General features: G+C 44.1%; 2 protein-coding genes across 6 annotated transcripts; both read left to right on the forward strand.

Moving 5' to 3' along the window:
* Nucleotides 1-168: 168 nt before the first annotated feature.
* PKDREJ (polycystin family receptor for egg jelly) lies at nt 169-6,325 on the forward strand. Its single transcript, XM_050324850.1, is given in 2 exon segments — nt 169-6,146; nt 6,148-6,325. Coding segments are annotated over 2 exon segments (6,156 nt in total).
* Nucleotides 6,326-6,504: 179 nt separating this feature from the next.
* On the forward strand, nt 6,505-21,390 carry CDPF1 (cysteine rich DPF motif domain containing 1). Of its 5 annotated transcripts, none has more exons than XM_050323341.1 (4): nt 6,505-6,587; nt 13,925-14,048; nt 16,255-16,366; nt 19,891-21,390. In XM_050323341.1, exons 2-4 carry the CDS (start codon nt 13,936-13,938, stop codon nt 20,038-20,040), a joined length of 375 nt encoding a protein of 124 aa, XP_050179298.1. In that variant the 5' UTR covers nt 6,505-6,587; nt 13,925-13,935; the 3' UTR covers nt 20,041-21,390. The 5 variants fall into 5 exon arrangements, with proteins under 5 accessions (XP_050179298.1, XP_050179295.1, XP_050179296.1 ...); XM_050323338.1 differs by lacking the exon at nt 6,505-6,587 and adding an exon at nt 6,959-12,313; XM_050323339.1 differs by lacking the exon at nt 6,505-6,587 and adding an exon at nt 6,959-9,809.
* Nucleotides 21,391-21,424: the final 34 nt, after the last annotated feature.

Consider the following 21,424-nt stretch of genomic DNA (forward strand, 5'->3'; position numbering starts at 1 on the left):
TTCCTCGTTCCTTGTTCCGGACCCTTCTCCGGCCCGCCGTGTCCGACCTTAAATACTGTTCTCACCGGCTGCGCCCCAGAGGACGCCCCGTCCTCTCGGGCCACTAGCCCGACTGTTGGGCAGCGCCCGTGAGGCCGCGGTCCCCTCGCCCCGTGCCCTCTCACCGCGATGGCCTCTCACCTCCTGCTGCTCCTGCAGCTGCTCGTCTGCTGCCCCCAGAGCTCGGGGGCGTCCCCTCCCCGTCTCCAGCCATCCCCCCTGCGGGTGAGCTGCCCGGGCCCTCAAGGCCGAGTCTCTCAGCGGCAGGACAACGAGCACAGGGTCTCGTGCCTGTGGAACAGCACCGTGACCCTGCGTTACGGGCCCGTCCCGGGAGCAAGGCCGGAGATAGAGTGGACAGAGGGGCAGCCGCCACCCCCACCTCGCTGCTTCTGGTACCTGAACTCGGCCTGTGTGAGGAACACATCGCGCTGGTCAGGCCAGGTGGTGCTGCAGGCAGGACACGCTCCTCCGCCCGGGGCCTCCAGTCTCCTTACGGTGCAGTGCTCCTCTGCTTCCTGCGCTGCACCCGTGTGCTTTCATCAGAACGTGAGCATCGAGATCTCCGTGCAGGACGTGCGGCTGTTCGTGCTTTGGCCGCAGACACGTCTGATCCACGTGTGGCAGCCAGTGGAGCTGGGCTGGTGTGCACGCCTCAAGAGTGCCCGCTGGCAGTACCACTTCAGCAGCAGGGGAGGCAGCCCTTCGACCCTTCTCCTTCCCAGCAGTGAGTACCAAGACCCACTGCCACCTGCTGTCTACCCAACAGCTGAGCTGCAACAGACCTGTGCCAGCTACCACAGCTACCGCTTGACTGTGCACTACGGAAACCATGGGATCCATGTTGCTTCGGTCACTATCAAGCAGATGCCTCAGATAAGCCTCAGCCTCTCTCTCAAGGTGGAGCCCGACTTGCTGCATGTCCTCAGCGTTGGCTCCAAGCTCCTTAGTGTTTCTCAGCAGCCCCTCAGCTTGTCCTGGAGGCTTCAGCCCCTTACCCTGAGCACACTTGCCTACAGACTGGTGGACAGACAGGCTATAGGAGGTTGGCTCTGCTCCTACAGTTCCTTTATGACACAGAGCAACTTCTGTGCCATATCCACACCTCAAAGCCAGAGCGAGATAGTTGTGGCCAGTGTTTACTTTCATGTTGATGGAAGGAGGTTCGAAGAACTGTCAGGAGAACTGCACCTACTCAATGGTACCCTGATCCTAACCACAAACAGACAAACTCCCACCCACATCAATCTTCACCCGAGGAAGACCAACAGCAGCATATACATTTTCAGGTACAGCCAGGGAACATTTTACACATATGAGGAAAACAACAGCCCTATTTTCACAGATCACCCTAACACACGTATTGTCTTCTACCAACACAAAGAGCTCTCCTACTTACTCACCATAGAGTTTGTGGCCTTCCAGTGGTATAAGTTCAACATGTATCTTTATATGAATCAGCAGAGGGCTTTGTTTAGGTCTCTGGCAGAAAGAGACCTTGAAGTACATGTTTTCAGTAGCCGTCCTTCTTTTCTGCAGAACTTTACTTATTTAGTGTGGTTTATCCCCACCCAACATCCAATGCTGCAGTGTGAGTGGACTTTCCATCTGCAGCTCTTGGGAACACAAAAAGACCACATTGTCCAGAACAGCACGTACACATACAGTGATCATGTAAAAAACGCCACACGTTTTGTCCGTCGCTCTGCTTTACCCTTTGATGCAGAGAATTACACGGGCTTTGTGGCAAAGGTGAACTGTACTGGCAGTGTACCTACACCAGCTCTTCTAAGAGTCAGAGTCAACAACTATACTGAAAAAACCATAGAAGCACCAGTGGTTTGCCAGCAAAAAGAGTGTAAGATAGCCTTGGTGTGGATTCAGAGAACTGATCGCAAAGCAATAATCCTGTACCGGAAAAGGGCAGAATCTTTTTATCTCTTTGTCAGATTGCTCGTAGAATGCCAGACTGGTATAAATGTGAAGCCATTTTGGCGCATCTATCCTGTTAAGGACACAAAAACTGCACCGGACTGGTCAAAACCAATTAACTCTTCTGCCTTTTTTGGCATAGAAATGATACATTTAACTATTCCCAGTAATAGTTTAGATTACGGATTGTATCTGTTTTATTTCACTGTTGAGGTAATCCCGATTAGGACCACACAAGTCCTCAGGGGCTCAGACAGAATTTATGTTCAGATCGAGAGAGCTGATCTAATCGCAAATATTTCAGGAGGTGATTTCCGCATGGTGGGTTTTTCTGAAAGCTGGACTCTTGATGGCTCTGCATCCTCTGATCCTGATTCACAGGAAGGATCAATCTCATTTACTTGGTACTGCACTAGAGATTGGACAGATTATCAAACCATGAAGTTCAAGCCAGGAAACAAATGCCATCCATCCCAGAAGGATTTGCGCTGGTTAACACCCTCAGGTCCCATTCAAAGAATTCCATCAGAATCCCTCCCAGGAAGAAGCATATACTACTTTCGCTTAGTGATTCATAAGGGCAGAAGGTTAAGCTATGCTGATCAAGTTGTAGAGGTGGAGGCCGGCCCCCCTCTCTATCTGGACGTGACATGCCTTGAAAACTGTGGTGGCACTTTAATTCCAACTGAGAGATTTGCCTTGGCTGGTAAATGCTTAAACTGTAAACCAATCAACAAGCCGGTCTACTACTGGTCCCTTTTGTCAGGCAGCTCTACAGAAATTAGTTTTGATTGGTCTTCCAAAACATCAACGGGGAGGTCTGGGGCTTACCTGTCTATACATGCTCTGACTTTCACAAGGTCTGCATATCCATCCTACACACTTCACTTAAAAGTAAGTACCTGGGATGGTAGGACGTCAATCTACAGTAAAACATTCAGGGTAAACACTCCTCCTCGGGCCGGCAGGTGTAACGTAAATCCACGTCGGGGTATAGCCTTTCTGACAAAATTTGTGGTTAAATGCAAAGGATTTTCTGACAGCAATTTACCTCTGACATATAAAGTGATAGTAGCTTCCAATGTACCCGAAACTACCAAAGTAACTTCTGTGGTGGAAAACACGTTTGGCACAATTCTGTACTTTGGTTCTGAGCCTAAAACTCCTCCATCTTTTCTCCCACCTGGAGTATCCTCTCACAGGAACAGCTTGACACTTTATGTTCAAGTCCGTGATTCCCTTGGGGCGTTTACCCAAGTGACTTTGCATGCCCACGTCCGGAACCCAGCAAACACTCAATTACTCCCTGCTGTGTTTCGGGAACTGCTGGCCTCAGCAAGCAGTTTAAGCACAGCTGGTCCAAAGACTGGGGATGATCTTAGAGCTGGTTATTTGGCTTATCTGGCAGCTTCAATCTTAAACTATGTTAAAACTGTATCAAGTCCCCAGTTCCCTCAGGCTAAGTTTCGGGAAACCCTGGTTAAAACAGCCCTGAATATTTCAGTTAAGAGCATTATGGGAGTCAACCAAGTAGTGGCTGTTCTTTCTGAAGTCACAGAGGAAGTTGATGAAATGAACATTAGGTCACAAGGCCTCGCCGTTAGGAAACTGACAGAAGTAACAGGAATTCTGAAGATACAGAGAAATCAGATCCATTGGTCTGAGGAAGCAGAAATTCAGACCAGTGGAATACTGAGATGCTTGTCCAACATCCTGAGGTCTGATCTTACGGATCTCAAGAATGTCAGTGCAGATGGAATTGAACAAGTCTTGTCCATCATGGAAGGTGTAACAGAGGTAGCTTTCCGGGGCAAAGTCCCTGGAGAAATAGAAACTCTAATGGAAACAAAGCACTGGAATATCACTCTGAAGAAAGGCGAAGCCTGGAACACTGCAAATGCTTTCCCTACCAGTGACACCTGCAGGAATTGCTTTTATCCAACACTGAAAAAAGGAAATGTTTCAGGATTTCCCCAGGATACTGTGTTTTCCACTGCCCTTTTTGAGTTTGATGAGACCCCCTTCCCTTGGTTAGGTTATACAGCACAAATCAGAACAATGGTCTTGGGGTTTAAAATGGCAGAGACTAAGGCTAATGGGGATCTAGTTGCGATCGTGCCTGAAAGAGCAGACATTTTTGTTGCCAGGAAAGGTAATGGATCTACAACTTTTCAGTTAATAATGGGACCTGATACAACACAATCTTACACAACTGGAGGATTTCGTTTTGAGGTCAGCAGGAATACCACGAGCATATATTTCCAGATTACAACAAAACTAAAAGCTACTTTCAAGGTGAAAATATTTACAGGTGCCAATGTCACTCATGCTCAGCCCACAGCCTTGTTTACTGCTTTTCACAACATGTCAACAGTTACAAGTGGAAATGAGACAACCAGTCCTGAGTGTAGCATTAAGGGTCCCTATATTATCTGTCTCCCAAAGTCGCTGCTGACAGCCATAGCTCAGGCAAATGGCACAGACAAGCAGAACATCTCCATTGTCTTGGAGACACGCTATGTTGTAAGGTACCCAACCCGGAGACTGGTGGGCATATACGTTTTTAATGACCAGTGCCTATTTCTGGATGGGGTTGGAAGTCCATGGAGCAGAGACACATGCAAGGTTGGCTCCAAGACTGACTGGCAGAAGGTACACTGTGTCTGTGACATGGCACGGAAGGGCAGGAGTGCGCCAGCCCAAACTGCAACCAACATCAAGTTCCTGGCAGCCAAAGTAGTAGTTCTTCCCAACACAGTAGATCTAGGAAGAAACCTGATAGCAAACATACCTAGAAACCCGCTGACCCTCATAACAGTGGCCTCTATTTTTGCTGTCTACTTTCTTTTGTGCATCTGGGCCATAATAAAAGACAGAGCTGAGAAGGAGATCAAATACATTATGGTTCTGCCAGACAATAGCCCCTCTGATGAAGGGAGCTTTTTGGTCACTTTGTACACAGGCAGTCGCTGGAAAGCTGGAACCAAAGCAGATGTTGCTCTGCAGCTCATTGGCCAGAATGGCAAGAGTAAATTCCGTTGTTTATGGCACCACCCTTCTCCAGCTTTCCAGCGGGGAAGCACTGATTGCTTTCTGATAACCACTAAGAAAGACTTGGGAGAAATTTATTCCTTCAAGATAAGGCTTAATAACGATGGCTCATCTCCAAGCTGGTTCTTAAGCAGAGCTGAAATTGAGAACACGTCCAACAGGAAGGCCTGGTCCTTTATGTGCAGAAAATGGCTTTCTTGTGCCAAGGACAATCCCTCAGAAGAGTGGAAATTTTCTGTCACAGACCCCAGGACACCTCTACCCAGAATCGACTATTTTCTTATTAATTTTAACAAGAGGATGACAGAGTACCATCTGTGGTTCTCAATTTTTGCCCCCACTGTCACTGGCGCTTTCACCAGGTTCCAAAGGTTGTCTACATGTTTAGCAGTAATATTATTCAACTTGCTTGTTAACATTATGTTCTTTAACACTGATAAGAATGAAGAATCTCCAATATACCTGAGGTATTTGAGATCAATAGCAGTAGGAATTGAATGTGCTTTGCTTACCATCCCCGTGGAAATGCTAATAATTGCCTTATTTAAGTATTCCCAGAAGGAGCCTACTCCTGTAGTGACTAAGATGTACCCAGAGGCCAAGCCTGAGTCCTGGAATAATTGTGTACTACCTGAAAAAGTTGCAAATATCATTGAAACAGAGGAGCAGATGATTGATGCAAAATCCCCTCCAGGGGCTTCATCCTCCCGGAGGATGTCAAAGTCCAGTTTTACTACCAGTTATGCAGAAGGGAGCATTTTTCTGAAGCGAAGAAAATCATTAAGCAGTACCATCAGGGAACTTCGTAAGTGCCCGGCCACAGAGCCTGTTCTTTGGTGGTGGTGTGTGCCTGTCTCGTGGGCACTGGTTGTGGCTATAACTACGCTGTCCTCGTTTTTCATTGTATTATACGGTTTGTCCTATGGCTACCAGACTTCACGGGAGTGGCTAATTGCATCTGGAACCTCCTTCCTTCAGAACGTGTTTCTCCATTCGATTCTGAAATCGGTGCTTTTCTCGGCTCTGAGTACAATGCGCCCAAAATTTTGTGAAGATATCACCTGGGTTACCCAGGAAAAGCACGTAGAGATAAACGCAGCTGAAGGAACTAAGAGTGCTGGTGAGAAGACACGTGCACGTTAAACCCGCTGAAATCAGAGGTACCAGGCAGCAGCCTGGTACAGCCCCTGGAAACATGCTGAAAAGGGCAAAAATTAAAATAAAGGCATTTCTTTTCATGCAAGTTTTCATCAGTCATCCTGTCATTTTATCAGTGCTATTAACAACTACAGCCAGGCCCTGAGTAGAAGTTTCTTTAAAAAAATCTTCCCTCGCCCCCATTTTCTTATTAAGCAGGACTCTGTCCTTTGGCCGAGCAAATATTCCGGGACCCGACAGTGCCGGTGTGTTCCCACGGGAAAGCCGGGACCGAGGAACGGGCGCACAGCGCCCTCTGCCACCCACAACCTCCCTGCACACAGTTCCGCCCCCGCACGGTGCCCCCCAGCGCCCTCTGCCTCTCGCCCGGAGCCGCAGCGGCCACGCGCGAACCCGGAACGGACTTGGTGCGCGCCGGCACGTGCCGGGGGAGACCGGGAACGGGAACGGGAGGGAGCCAGGGAGTAACTGGGAACAGGGGAAGGGGAACCAGGGGATAACCGGAGCCGGGGGAACACCGGGAACAGGAACCGGGAACGGCGGGGGGAGTGGGAGCTGCGGGAACCGGAAACGGGAACCGGGAAGGGAGCCAGCGAGGAACTGAAAGCGGGAGCCGAGGAGGGAACCGGGGAACTGGAGCCGGAGGGAAAGGAAACTGAGGAGGGAGGGGGAGCCAGGGAAGGAACTGGGAACTGTCGTGGGAGGGTGGTGTGTGGAATCAGGGGTGGGAAACTAGCGGCTGGAGGGAGACCCGGGAACCGGGTGGGGAAAACGGTGCCGGGAGGGGGCGAACCACGTGCTGACCAGGGCACTGCTTAACGGAGCACACACTCAGGGTTCCAGGGACAGAGGCCAAGCTGGAATATGATGTATTTTTTTCTTTCTTAGTGAGGGGTTTGACATAAAGTATATTGCTTGTTTAATTGGGTGTAGCGGCCACAGATTGCTTTTTCTGAGGAGCTTTGCAAGTTGATATTTGAGCTACAGGATAGAACCTCAAAGGGGGCTGGTGAGAGGATTCCAGGGAAGCTCAGCGCTGTTTGAGGACGCAGCCCTTGGAGATCCGCAAAGGAGCTTTAAGGAGTTTGGGGAACTTAGAGGAAACTCTTGTTTCCTGCCATATGTGGACAATTCCAGTATGAGGTTGCACTTTCAACAAAGTGGTGTAGGAGTCACAGCTTTGGGTTTACAGGACCATAGAGCCATGGAAACAATCAGGTACTCATCTTGAAAAATGAGGGGGAGGTAGGAAGTTTGCGAGATGTATGAGATGGGGTACTACAGCCTCCCTCTAAATCTGCTCTGAGAACCCAAATAGATACCTCTGTATTTCAATGATGCTAGAAATGGTCTCTCTGCTTAGAGAGGTTAGTCTTGTGGCTTTCTTTCACACTTAATCCAGATTTGCTCTCTAAGACATGGGTTGGTAGGAGTCTCTATAAACATTGCAAAATGCCTTCAGAACAAAGCCAGTTGTACCTTGGGTATAATAGATAAATAATCTCTTAAACTGTTTTCCAACTCTAGGCACCTATGAGCCAGAGTTGGGTCTGTGTACTAGTAGTTACTAAGGATATATAACTATATCCTTGCAATTGAAATGTATGTTTTATATAAACAAAATTTAAGATCTTGATGCTTCTGGATCCCATGCCAAAAATGTTTCCCTCATGCCTTAATTTCCCACATAAATGACAGGCAAAGTAGCTGTCATAACGGGAGCATTATGTGATATGTTCTCTTACTTTGTGACTTGCCTCAGTCTCTGTGATCTCTACAAATATGACAAGGTTACATCAAGAACCTGATGAAGGGTCCCCTGAAAGTTTTATTCCACCCAGATACAGCAATCTGGTGTTGTTAAGACCAAAGAAGGTTTTAGTTTGATCATACTTGTAGGAAAATACTTGGATTCTGCTGTTTAAGTGACTTGGAATGGAGACGTGCTCCACAGGCTTGTTGAGATGCCAAGCTCTCTAGCCTGTACATTGCCTTTGCACTGGTCTGTTTGCTAAATCTGTTCTTGCTGGCACAAAAATCAATATTAAAAAAAAAAAAGCTGTAAAGAGCCCCAAAACTCCCAACAGATAAGCACACACTTGAGATTAGGATTAAGAAAGGAATTAGTTACCTTTGTGGTTGCAATGGTTTGGCTTCTTTGTTCTTTGCTCCAGGCCAGGATAAAGCAAGAGAGGATCAGCAGATGTTTCATTAAATTTCTTTTGTCAATGCCTGGTGAAAGCATTTTCACCAGCATTTTACTGCCCATCTAACTCCTGAACCACTGCCTCCTTTAAAATCTCCTTTTCACTGCAGGCCATAGTAACTTTGCACTACACCTTCTTCCCCACCTGGTCATTTGATTTGTCATAACTTTCCTAACAGTGAAGTTATTACTCACCAGGCACACTTCGAGCCACATGCAGAAAGGCAGCACACACTCAAATCTGTAACAAACATCAGTGTTCTTAAGCCTTACCTAGAGCTGTAGCCTGTAGAGCTGCTTGTCTGTGTCACTCCTCTTTTTCTTCTGGCACACCCTCTTCAGTCATTCCCTACAATTGTTCAGAAAACATGCTCCCTTTCACATCTGCAACCACCTAGAGTGTTTATCCTGCTGCCACAGGGAATCCTTGGAGGCTTGGGGCCTGCTCTGTGACCCATAGCTAGAGGGAAGCCTGCAGGGATCAGCCTGCAGGGATCTCTGTTCCTTCTGAGCTGAGACAGCACAGCAGTACCAGCACAGTCCCCTGGCCTAAAAGGAAAAGTTGCTGCAATAAGTCAAGGTTAAATTTGATCTTTGGGAGAGGGAATAAGGATAAAAGTTCCCAATGGCCACACTTGGTGAAATTACATTCCTGGGCTAATTTACAAGGAAACCAAGGTAAGTCACCTCAAAGGAAGAGCAGGGAGGTAGCCAACAGGTGACCTGAACATGCCTTCAGGCAGTAGCATGAGGGAACTGGAGGGAGAGAGTTGTTCACCTGGGGATTAACTGGCAAGTAAGAAGGTTTTGCTGTTTCATCTACTACCTGAGCAATTAGGCAACAGATCGTTTTTCTGAAAAAGGCAAGTGCATTCCTGGTGCTGAAGTATATTTAAATTTCCATCACACCAAACACTGGCATGTACCAGACTATGAACTCAGTGGCTCCTGTCCTTCTACTAGGGAGCACTCCTTCCTCCAGAAAATCAAACTGTGATTATTTTAATAGGTTATTGCCATCAACAATGGATACTGCAGGAAAAGGTTGGCAGGTAAAAGAAACGAGTTTGATTGGAGAGTATTAAAGGTGTCATTGTTGGTTTTATCTGACACCCTTTCAAATTGAAGTCTGGTTCTGTTTACAGGCACTTTGTTTCCTGTGTAGTTTCTCTAGTTTATCAGTGACTCAGAAATACGAGTCTCCTCCCCCTGAGAGGGACTTAAGCTATGCATTGTAAAGACTTGTGCTGATGAGGTTTGAAGCAAAGAAAATCAGATTACTTATCTGTGCCACTACTTTGCCACTGACTCTGACAATTTAAGGGTGATTTATTATTTCTGGCCTCTTAGCGGAGTGCCCCAAGCAGAACTGCTCTGAAGTCTTAAGGAGTCTCAAGGGAACTGCACCCCACATCCATATCAGGTATTAGTTGCAGACAGCATGGAGAAATAGAGCACTATCTAACCCATGCCTTTCTTTTTCTGCAATTAATTCCTTACTATGGCACTGAAATCTGTGTGCTTCACCTTTGGTCATGACATGTGGGCCAACCTCACAGACATCCTGCAGGATTCTGGGCTTGACTTGGCAGATTGCTGCTGAGCATGCTAGTTTAGTGATTCCTTTGTAACCCAGCACATGTGGGTAACTGTTCTTTCCAGAAGAGCTGGGTGTGTGCTTAAAGTAAGAATGTATTCAAGTACCTTGTGGCTTCCAGTTAAAGTGGAAAAAATGGGACAGAATTAATTTCTAAACAAGATGTTGTAAAAGACCTGTTCAGTACGTGTCAGCCAGTCAGACTTTTGACACATTACTGGGACATGGCGCTGCTTCTGTGATTTCCAAGGAAAATATAGGAAGCCAGTGGTAGCATTGGGTGATGATTTGGATCACTTGTGGCCACGAATTTGCCTGTCCTTGTTATGAAGGGATTAGTGCCGTAGACTTTCTTCTCAAGAGATCCTTTATCCTGCTCTGGTTTGCTGGAGAGAAACGAATTCTCATTCATGCTTCATGTGTCTGGAGGGGACACAGAACCCTCATGACAACTGTCACATCAGGCATCTTGCTAAGACGTGTGTAGGGCCAAACCAAGGAACTGCCATTGTGATAAACCATCGTCTGTCTTGACTATGGGTTTATGGCATAAAGACACTGTTCTTTAAGATAAAGCAAATGAGTGTTTTGGAAGTGACACTTTGTGAAAGAGTGCATCTTGGTGACTTGTGCGCTGGGTGAGTTAGACTAAAGGTGAAACACATGCAGAAACTGAAAGCTTAATACACTTGTTGTTAGATATCTTCAGAAGGATAATAGCTTCAGCAAACTTCTGAGTTGGAACATTTGCTCTTAAATCTGTACGTTCATTAACCTCATACCTTAAGTGACTGTAACTTTCCCAAGCGCTGATGTAGACATACTCTCAGGACAAATGATGTTCCCAGTGAAATAAAACTTGGTACAGCTGATAGCACTGACTTGTAAGCTGGGAACAAACTGGAAAGCATCATAAATTCATCTGTGCCTTGCAGGCAGGATCATATGCTTTTCAACTGGCATAGCCAAAAATCTGTTTGTACATAGATATCATTCCTTCCCAGTGGTAGTCATTGAACAAATTCTGTTCTACGTGCCAATAGTCTATAAGAGAGCAGGTGTTTCTATATCTAACGCACTTCAGCTCTGAACACAGGGCTGTTATTTTGACTTGGGATCAGGACACATTCATTCCAAAGTCTATGATCCTCACTGCCATAAATACTTTTTGGTGGTTGTTGTGGTAGTTCTTAGCATTTTGCATTATTTTAAAGAAAAGATCACCACTAAGTCTACTCTACTTGATTCAAGTGACTTTCCATACTCTACTTTTGTGGGGTTCATGATTTCCCCTTTTTAAAAAAGACTGATTACAAAAAATTGCATACAAGTGTTGATCTGAATCTAATTCAGATGGGAGGGTGTCTTGGTATTGCTACTGACTACCTACAGAAAAGTTAAAGTTAGGTATGTCAGGGGGACTTACCTGGTAATTCCAAAATGTAGACTTCTAAGCTGAATTTGTGTATAATTTGAAGACTCTACATTTAATAAACAGGGAAGAATAGGTAGCATATGCATGCCTCATAACTAACTGAAAAATCTGCAAGCACTTAAAAAAATTCTCTCATGCATCCCAGTGAGGTGGGGAAAATACATGATATCCAAGGGTCATATCACTTGTGAAAAAATATCATTTCCTAAGGTTTTCGCAAGGCAGATTCACTTACTAAACCAGTGTCCAGCCCCATTTGTGTTACATTTGAAGAACTCTCTGCATTACTGAAATACTAGGAATGGCAGTGGAAAGGCTGGTGGTAAGGGAATGATGGGGTAAGGGAGATGATTTCCAAAATGAAATTTCAGGGTTTAACAGGCTAGGACTTTCTGAACTGGGTGTCCGTTGTGAAGCCTCTGTCACCTCTGAGAGTCTTCCTGCTCATCTGGAACATTAGATGACAAGTAGTCTCAACTCTGCTTCACCTTGCCCCTAATTCACCTTAGCAGCATATGTCTCCAAGGATTCAGTTTCACCCTGCTGGGTGGGCAGAAATAGCAGCTTACTGTCACTAAAGGAGGGATGTACAGGTGCCTCAGCTGAGCCCTGCCTTTCTGCTGTTGGTGCAATTTTGTCTCCTACCTTGTGCTCCTCTTGGCAGCTTTTGGATTCCTCTGCAAGCCAATTTAGTTCCTTAAAGCAAGAGGAGAAAAAAAAGACATTGAAAGAAGAAAAAATAAAATTTTTTTTTATTTGTTACTGCGTTAGAACTAGTGTGATGTAGTAAGATTGAAACTATGGACCAAAGCTGCCCACTCTCCATGTTTTGGGATGTTTTAGTTTACCTCTGGTTCCAATCTGTAGGCTGCATGGCCACCAGCTGGGCATTCAGGTGGGTGTGTGTTACATGTGCTTCTGGAGCACATGTTTTGGTTTTATTTTGCCTGAAATTGTCTGGTTTATGTGCTCTAAGATTGCTCAGCGATGCCAACCCAGTGTGGTAAGGAGGGACAGTCAGTCAATTTGTTCCTAAAGAAAACCCCTGAGCTGAGCTAAAGCATAAATAGAGACGTGGCCTTAGTGGATTTGCCTTAGTGGATTGAATCAGCTGGAAAGGGTAGTGTCCTTTGGCAGGCTGTGTATGTGCTCAGCTGTGAGCACACACAACCTACCTGCTGAGATACTGCCCAAATCTGAGTTCCTAGTGCTCACCTCCAGCTTGATGCTAGCTCTGCTTCACTTAGAAAAGCTGATGAGTTGGCAGCAGAACACTATATACCATGCAAAGTGTGAGGGTTTTTTGCTAAAAGCTGTAGTTTTCTTGATGATTGCAAGGTGAGCCTATCTGTACAAGAAAGTGGTACAGGTGAGGGAATATACCCAGTTTGCAAACAAGCAACCACACTTCATTAATCAATTGGTGCAATTTTTGGGCATGCACATGGTTAGGTGTGTGTGACAGGATTGTGTATACAGAGCAAAATCAATCCTAGAAACCTACTTGTCACACCCCACTTTTGGAAAAGCTCAGGGTGTGACTCTCAACTGATATTAGTGGTATTCGTGAAGGGTAAGCTTCCAAATGTAAATCGATGGCCAAGATTTTAAACAGGTAATTTGTAAGCACCAAAGCTGATGAAGCACGAATTCCTATGTTTTCTATCTCGTGACTGATAACCTCTGCAGGGTGGGCCTGCAGTCTGCCAGAAGGATGGACTATAGCTTTCCTATGTACAGAATCTCTGCTTTATAGAAATATGTGGGCATCCGTCGTAAGGATAAAGCAGTCTTCCCCTGCTTTCCCCCTCCTTCTTTATCTGCCTATTTTCATTAAAGTTGTAGGACCTAAACATTTTTAAAGGTACCCATTCTTCTGTCCTGTGTGGCTTGAATGGGCCAACACTCTATCTAGGTGCAGGGTGATTACATTAGCTTCATTTCCATGGGAAGCCAGATAAGAACAGGGAGCCAGGGGTAAGCTTCCACAACTCTATTCAAAGGTGAACCAGAAGCAAAGAAAAACACATAGTAAATCATTGCAACACCTGCCTTTTGGTATCTGCCTCTTGAGCATGGTCCCAAACACTTTCATGGCTCCCAATTTGCAGTTTGAGAGAGGAGGCAGACATTGCAGAGCTGGATTGGGATTCTGCACAGCAGCAGACAGGGAGTGTGCTGAGAAACACTTGGGGAGTGTAGATCTCATTCCAGATCTACAGCCTTGTGCTTTTTCACCTAAATTCTTTCATGGATCAAGTTCTAAGTTAATAGGTGAACCTTACATTTATACTCCCAGGCTGCAATTTATAGACCTGTCTAATGAAATTGAAAATTCAACTAGGATGTGAGAAACCAGCTTGATTTGGGAGAAAAGACTTACTAATCGAGGTTTCCAATAGTCAGTTTTTAACTGAATTTTAGTTTGCATAGCCAGATGTCTCAGGTCATTTTAATCTCCTTGCAGGCATGCTGCCAGCTAAAAGATTTTTTGTGTTTCTTGTAGGTAGCCTAAAGATGGATGTTCCTAAAGAAGTTCAGCCTACAGGAGAGTTCGAGTGTCAGCTCTGTGGGTTAAGAGCTCCCTACACGTACTATGGGCCAAAGCCGCCAAACTCACACTCTATTGTGTAAGTGCACTCTGGGGTCACAGACTTCATTTCTGCTGAGAGCGTTAGAGTCCTTGTACTGTGCAAAAGTGTGCACTGCATGAGCCCAACAATGTGCCATATTGCCCCTGAATATGAGACTTAAAGTGATCTTTTTCCAAAGGGAAGGAATGTTAAAAATTGTCAGCGTTGATAGCAAAGGCAAAAATCAACTTTCCCTCCTGCTTCCATGCCATGCAAAGATTTGTATTTCACCTATTTTGTGGCCCCACTGACCACTCTGCTATTTACCAATCCCAGTATTTTCTTGTTATAATACTGTTGACTGCTAGCCTAGTACTTATGGGAATAGCCCTTTCCTCACAGTAGCCTCCCTCAGCTGGTCAATATATACACACACAGCATGAATGAAATACATATGCTAAAAACACTTTTTAAGAGCCATTTGACACAACCTGAAGTTTTGAACAGCAGTGCTTTTTTGCATGAATTAGACAATCCCTTGTCACATTGAATTACGTTAAAATGTGTGGATATATAATATGTATTTACATTTTCAGGGACTGAAGCCTTTTCCACCTCTGCTAAGTAAGGATAGCTTTACCAGAAACTATGCACTTATAATTTTGTCTGCAGACATTAAAGTCATCATAAAATAAAGCACTTTGCTTTAAATGCATGAGTAGCTTGATGGAGGCCATCTTGGTCAATGAACCTGTCAGGTAAACGTGGTCAGGAGTTCACTGGGACTGGAAGTCAGGCATGTACTCAGCATTTCACCCCAATAAAACTACTCAGTGTATTACAGAATGGAAATAGCTGTTGATGACCTGCTTGGGCTGTTTTCCTTGGGCAGTTGTATTTTTATAATTTTAAATTCCACAGTGCTACTGGTTTTCCCTCCTCTGCTCAGCAGAGCAATGGCTCACCTTTGATCAGGTCCATTCCTAAAGAGTCTGAGTTGAAGCTGAATGTGAATCTTAACTTTAGGTTATCCAAGCTCAGCATTAACGTCTCAGCTTTATTTGGATTGCTCAGATGCCAAAAGCAAAAGAATAATACTGAAGCATAGCACATCTCTACAGGCTTATGAGAAAGCTTCATACCCCATCTCTCTTGGCTTGCTTCCTGGCTTACTCACACATCCCAAATGCAGTGCTGCAGGAAACCTGTGCTGGACTTGAGGGCTTGTGTAATGGCCAGGGCTCTGCATGATGAGGGCTATGTTAGGGCTGTGAATCTTGCAAGGGGAGCTTTGCACACATAATCCAGTCTTCGTGTCCCAGGAGACTGGTTGACAAAGTGATCTGCTGTGTTAAGATGCCTGATCTTTCCTAACAGTGGAAGGCATTGGCCATACCATTTCTTATTTGAGTGGGCAGGAAAAAGAGAGAGGAATACACTCATGGGCACACACATACCTGTGTGTGTGTGTGCATAGGCAGGAGAAGGTAGTACAAGTTAACAGGATACCTTTTATCCATATTACTACCAGAATCCAAGTCCGACTTAAGCCTAAGAGTAAACCAGCCTTGCTGGGTGCCCTGTGCAGACAGACACCCAACTGACTTCTGTAGTATTTTGCCTGGAGCTCCCAGGAAGAGTAAAGCCGGTAGTGTTTCCCAAGCAGGTTGCCAAATTATTAATAAATGGGCTCCCTTAATACCCTGAAGCAACCAGTACATTCTGTGACATAAGGTAAGCACACTGCAGGTGATTGCAAGGCTCTCTGCCAGTAGCTCCTGCTTTCAAGGGGTGGGAACCTTAACTTTACAGCAGTGGCATACCTAAGTGCAGTAAAACCTTTGCATTTCATACTCACGTGCATGCAGCTTTGGAAGAGAACTTCTAATTAAAAGCCATGCAGTTGAAACGGTAACTTGACAAAGTACTGAAGTTGGCCATGCAGAGGAGGGCCTGCCATAAAAAATGGAAGAGAAACAATTACTTTAAGGTAGAGCATTCAGAAAAATTTAGTAAGGTGATATTGAAAGGCTTACCAATTGCCCTAATTTTGGAAGACAGAAAGTGCAGTATAGGACTTAAGGCAGCTGCAGCATTGAAGAGAAAAGGAGCTGCAGAGCTGCTCCATTGCCTCATGTACAACAGCAGGCCGAGCAAATCAAGTACAAAGTGCTGATAACTTTTTAGCCTCCACAATTTTCCCCTCTTAACTGTCCCCTACTGTGAAATCTACCCTCAAAAGCCTGATATTGTTCTTTTACAGGCTTTTGGAAGAAGCCTATGTCATGAAGGATCCTTTCACCCCTGACAAGGACAAATTCCTCATCCTTGGGTCTCGTTGCAGTTTGTGTAGCAGATCAGTATGTGTTGGTGCAGTAAGTAACAAGCAAAACAGGTTGCTTCAATCTTTTCTTTTTGTTTCAGTCCTGGTGACCTGTTAGAGAAAGATCAAGCAGCCGAAACCCAAACAGCCTATTTTTAAGGCAAGCCATCCCCCCTTGTCCTACCACTGCATGTATGTTAATTGTACATAATTGTATGTTCTTCTGGATTCTGCCTGTGTCATGCCATGCTCACTCTCTGAAGAAGAACTGGAGTAGCAGCTGGTAGGCAACCTTAAAATGTCAGGTTTAGTCTTCCTTTTTAACAGTAGAGGCAACACAGACGCATTTTGGACAAACCTGAGCACATTTAGCTATTTTCATTTCCAAATGAAGTGTCTTGAATTTATGAAGGGTTCAACAGATATTTCCAAGTGTGGCAGTTCAATCTGTCAGAAATACAGCATTTCAGCCTCTCAGGATCTTTGCACACAATATGCTTTTGTCAATGTAGATGGTCCTTTTTCTTGTCTTGGTTTCAGTTAACCTAGGCCATGGCAATGCATAGAAGACACTTGCAGTGAGCCAATGGAAGCCTCTTCTAATCTATTTAACAGTCCTTCTTATTTTGCCTATTGTGGAAATATGTCAATCATTTACTGCTTGTTATCTGAGTTTTCAAGATTCCCTTGCTGGTATCACTCGATGTAAAACCTTGACTGTAAATAACTGAGAATAAATTTCTTACCAAACTGGCCAGGCCAGATAGTGAATCACACATATGACTATGGTTTCAAAATGTATTTAGCAACACTGCTTAGGTAACATTGAAAGAGATCTGCAGAAATGATAATTATTGCTTTAAACACCCACACTACAAGTAAGTAAACACATTCTATTCCTCTTTCATTAGGAAAAATTCCTCTTTCAGAAAAGGGGAGACAAAATTATATAATCTGACCACGTTAGTAATTTAAACCAGCTATTTCTGTTTTATTGCAATGTTTACTAAACATAGGAAAAGAGGTGGGTTTGGGGGAAAAAAGGAGGAAAGGGAGCAAGTTTCATCCCTTATTGCTCACCTCAGCAGAGGGTGACTAACCACTGACCTTGGACATGAGTGTAAGGTATTAAGTGATAAATGTAATACTACAGCTACTTTCCATCAGCTTCCAGTCATGCAGGGTCAGTCCTGGACGCAGACAGGCAGAACCATTCCTTTACATAGTGTGGTAAAGATACTACCCCTGTATACATTACTTTCAGACAGGATTCATGTCAAAACAGAAATAAACTCTGGCAGCATGCTTTGGCACCTCAGTTTTGCCTGCACTGGACTATTAAGTTTGAAATTTCAATGGCTCCCTCCTGCCTTGATCATGAAAAGTGGAAAACATATTAAAGAATCATCCAATTAAACACAGAACTGCATCAGGATAATGGTTTAAAAGAAGGGTTTGACTCTACATAGTAAGTTTAATTTGCAGGGCATTAAAGGCAGAGTTAGGACTGAAAGAGGAGGACTAAGGATATGTGGACCCAGCACTCAGTTGTGCAATGGTTCATAGTCATGATGTGCCTAAGTCCCGTTGGCCAAAATCAGCACCAGCTGGCAGCTCATTTTAGCCAAAAGAATGCAAGTTGAGCCCCTATATTTCCTGGGAGGAGCTACATCTTAATTTTGGAGATGTGGTAACAGTCCCTCTTTGCCATGGCCCAGGGGCCACCACTCGGAGCCCTGAGCTTACCCGGGGGGACACGGAGGGGGGACTGCAATGCAAACAACTCAAACCAATTCAAATCCTAATCTCCCTTTTCAATTGGCAGCTTAAAGTATTAAGGATACCAAGAGACAAAAAACAATAGGCTCTGGAGGTTGTGCAACTGAAATCCAGTTTCAAGGCTTTTCAGAGATGAAGGCCTCACACTAGTTCCTGAATTATGAAGGGGCCTTGCAGTCGATGCAGAAAAGGACAACGGATGAAAGAAGTTGTTCTTCAAGCTTCCAAGTCACATGGAACCAGGCTGATTGTGATTTTGATATAATTACCAGCTGAATCTGCTGCTAAAGCCTAGATAGTGACATAGGAAACAAAAGCAAGGACAGAAACACAAGAATAGCTAAGCCAAACTCCCAGAAGAAAGCCAGCTACAAATGACCATGGCAAGGGTCTTTGCTATGTAGGTAAGACCCAGGGAATCCATTTCTCCCCAAAAGATGTCCAGTTCTATCTAAACCGATGTCTTTATTCATGCTTAAATCCCCAAGAATAATCCATCAGCAACACCAGCTCCAGCTTACCCATGAAATCCTATTTGGAATTTGGTGATCAGCACATCAGGAAAACCATGGATGTCAGTCTTGCTGCAGGGCAAAGGAATAATACATTAAGAAGCTTCTCTTCTGGTGGTTCAAACTCTATACTGCACATAGATTAAAATATTCCATAGGTTTTGCTTCTCCCTATTCAGTAACTAACATCTGGTGACAGCTCCTGGGTAAAAAATAAATACTGGGTCTGTAGCACTTGCTGACAACCAAACTAGCTGTGAACAGTCTGTCTGGTTGCAGTGTCATTCCATTTCAAGGACAGTGAAAATATCTTCTTTGTGCACAGCAGCTTTTATGCTTTGCCATCAAGAGTTCAGAGAAGAGCCATCAGCTCGAGCTTTAGTACTAGGTATGTTTTTAGGTTTTAACCAGTGAGTACATTCACTGAGGGTAAAGGTGCGTAATGGATGAAATCTCATTTGAATTGTCTCATCTGAGGGGAATTCATGTCGCTATTCTGGGTATTGGACACCTCTGTGATATTGATATAATAGTGATACTTTTTAGTATCCTATTCTCCTAGGACAATACAGGCGCATGGATTAATAGAACGAAGAGTCGTTTTCTGGGGAGCTAAGGAAAAGCGGCTAAGGTCTTTGAGAGCTCACAGCCCCCTGCGTACCTACTTGGTACTTGTGTTGGCCTCCAGGCCATTTTTGTGGAGATTGGTGAGGATGAGTGTGCTGAGACTGCAAGTCTCACATACCAGTGCAGGAATTTGGAAGACCCTCCCAGAAGGGAGAAATCTTCATAAACCAGGATTTTAGCTTTAGAGCAAAACTTTGCTGTTTTGGTAAAACCAAAATATAATGGAATCCATTATATCTTTATTCATGTCTAACTCTCCAAGAGTAATCTATCAGAAACAGCAGCACCAGCTTACCCAAAAAATCCTATTTGGAATTCAGTGATCAGGCCAGGAAACGCATGGATGATGCTGGAAGGACAAGGCAGCTGAAGGAGGTGTGTTGCTGTTCCCTGCAGCAGGGAGCTGGTGAAGGCCACTTTAATAGGAGCAGTGGAACAGTTGATTTGGTTAGTGCTTATTTCAGACCTAGGTTTTATTTTTCACCCAGTTGACTCTAACCAGATCTTAGAATTATTGAGTAAGAAAAATTGCTGAAATATTCCAGCCTAGAAGAAGAATTAATTTTAGAAGGATTCTAAATAGAAATGTAGTTTAATGAGACTGGAACTTAAGCATTTCCATTTTGTGTATCCTGCTAATAATGTTATTTTTTTACAGGAATGTAGTCTGTTCTACTCCAAAAGGTTCTGTCTTCCCTGTGTGAAGGAAAATATAAAAGCCTTTCCTTTGGAAATACAAGAAGACATGGATAAAAGGAAGCCCCAGCAGAAATCCTCCAAAAAAACACATACAAAACATAAATCCTGAAGGACCAAGAGTGACAGTTCTTTGGCTGGGGTTTCTCCTCTCTCTGTTCAGAGACTAGCATATTGCTCCTTTTAAAGTAGTAACCTTCATCAGCTCACTGAAGAGAATAACACATTTCCTTACACTGGGTTCCAACATCACTGTGCAGCAGCTGCAGAGCCAGCGGAACGACTCCAAGGTATGGAAGAGCCAGGAAGGAAGGCAGAGGAGCCTGCTGTCATTGTGTAAAGTGCTTGTTGCAAAAAACCAAACAGCAGAGGAACCATGTCCAAATTTACACATTTGCTACTTGAATGCTTTGTGTTGTTCTTGACACGCCTACAGTGTTATCTGAGACACATTTAACTGGCTTAATTCATCCAAGAAAGTCACCATACACCAGTCTTTAATCTGGCAGTGCTGTGCTGGTAAGATTACAGTTATTACAGGGAATTTAGAGCTTTAAGTCTAAAATAAACCTTTACGAGAAAATGTCACTGATACCATAGAAATACCTGAATTTTTCAATATGATAATCTCAATACTATCATAGCATTGAGACTTCTGGACATTGGTGCTCCTATAATAAAATACCAATAAAAATACTTACAAGTCCTTTGCACTTGCAGTCACTCAACCTTCCAGTCCATGTCAGTACAGCAATTGGGGAGGACCCTGAACACATCAAGTTTATGCTTTACAATAAAGGTGACTTCCTTTTCACTTTCACATCAGTTAATCTGGACATAAAAAATTCCATTAATAAGCTCAATTCTTTCTGAACTGGACAATTAAACTGGATCTATAATAGAGATGTCAGAAACAGTTTCAGTTAAAAAAGAGTAAAAAATTGTTACAGAAACAGCAGTTTCTTTAGCTCAAAAGTTAGCTTCTCAGTCACCTGTTTTGACTGTCTTAAAAGATGATTTAGGTGGCTTTTACGTAAAACCAGTCACACACCCTAAGGATATGTTTAGAAAGCTCCCTAATACAAAATCACCTTTTTTACTCAAGTTTTTGTTGGTCATTATTTCAGAACCTGTTACTGCATTGGTTAACATCTCTTTTTTTTCAACTTATCCATGCATATAACTTGTCACAGAACAACATCTAAACCTGATCATTTTAGTAGAATGAACATGTCTCTGTTAAAAGAAATCATCATCATTTCAATGAGTTATTTTTAGGTATTAGGACATCTGAGTGTCCTAAAATCTTTCTTTTTTCTGGGCATAGTATTTTGGTGTCCTCTGTTAAGGACTAGAATTTCTTGCAGTGACTAGAGGAGCAATAAAGGACCTATTAGTAGCCTTTTCAAGCTCTAAGTGCTTTAAGACATAAAATATGTCTCTAATTGTGGAAAAAAAGATCCATGTTAGAAGTCAACATTTCAGATACCTTTTTG

The sequence above is a fragment of the Myiozetetes cayanensis genome, unplaced genomic scaffold, assembly GCF_022539395.1.
Source record: "Myiozetetes cayanensis isolate MyiCay16 unplaced genomic scaffold, myiCay2020 scf3, whole genome shotgun sequence".
Lineage (NCBI taxonomy): Eukaryota > Metazoa > Chordata > Aves > Passeriformes > Tyrannidae > Myiozetetes > Myiozetetes cayanensis.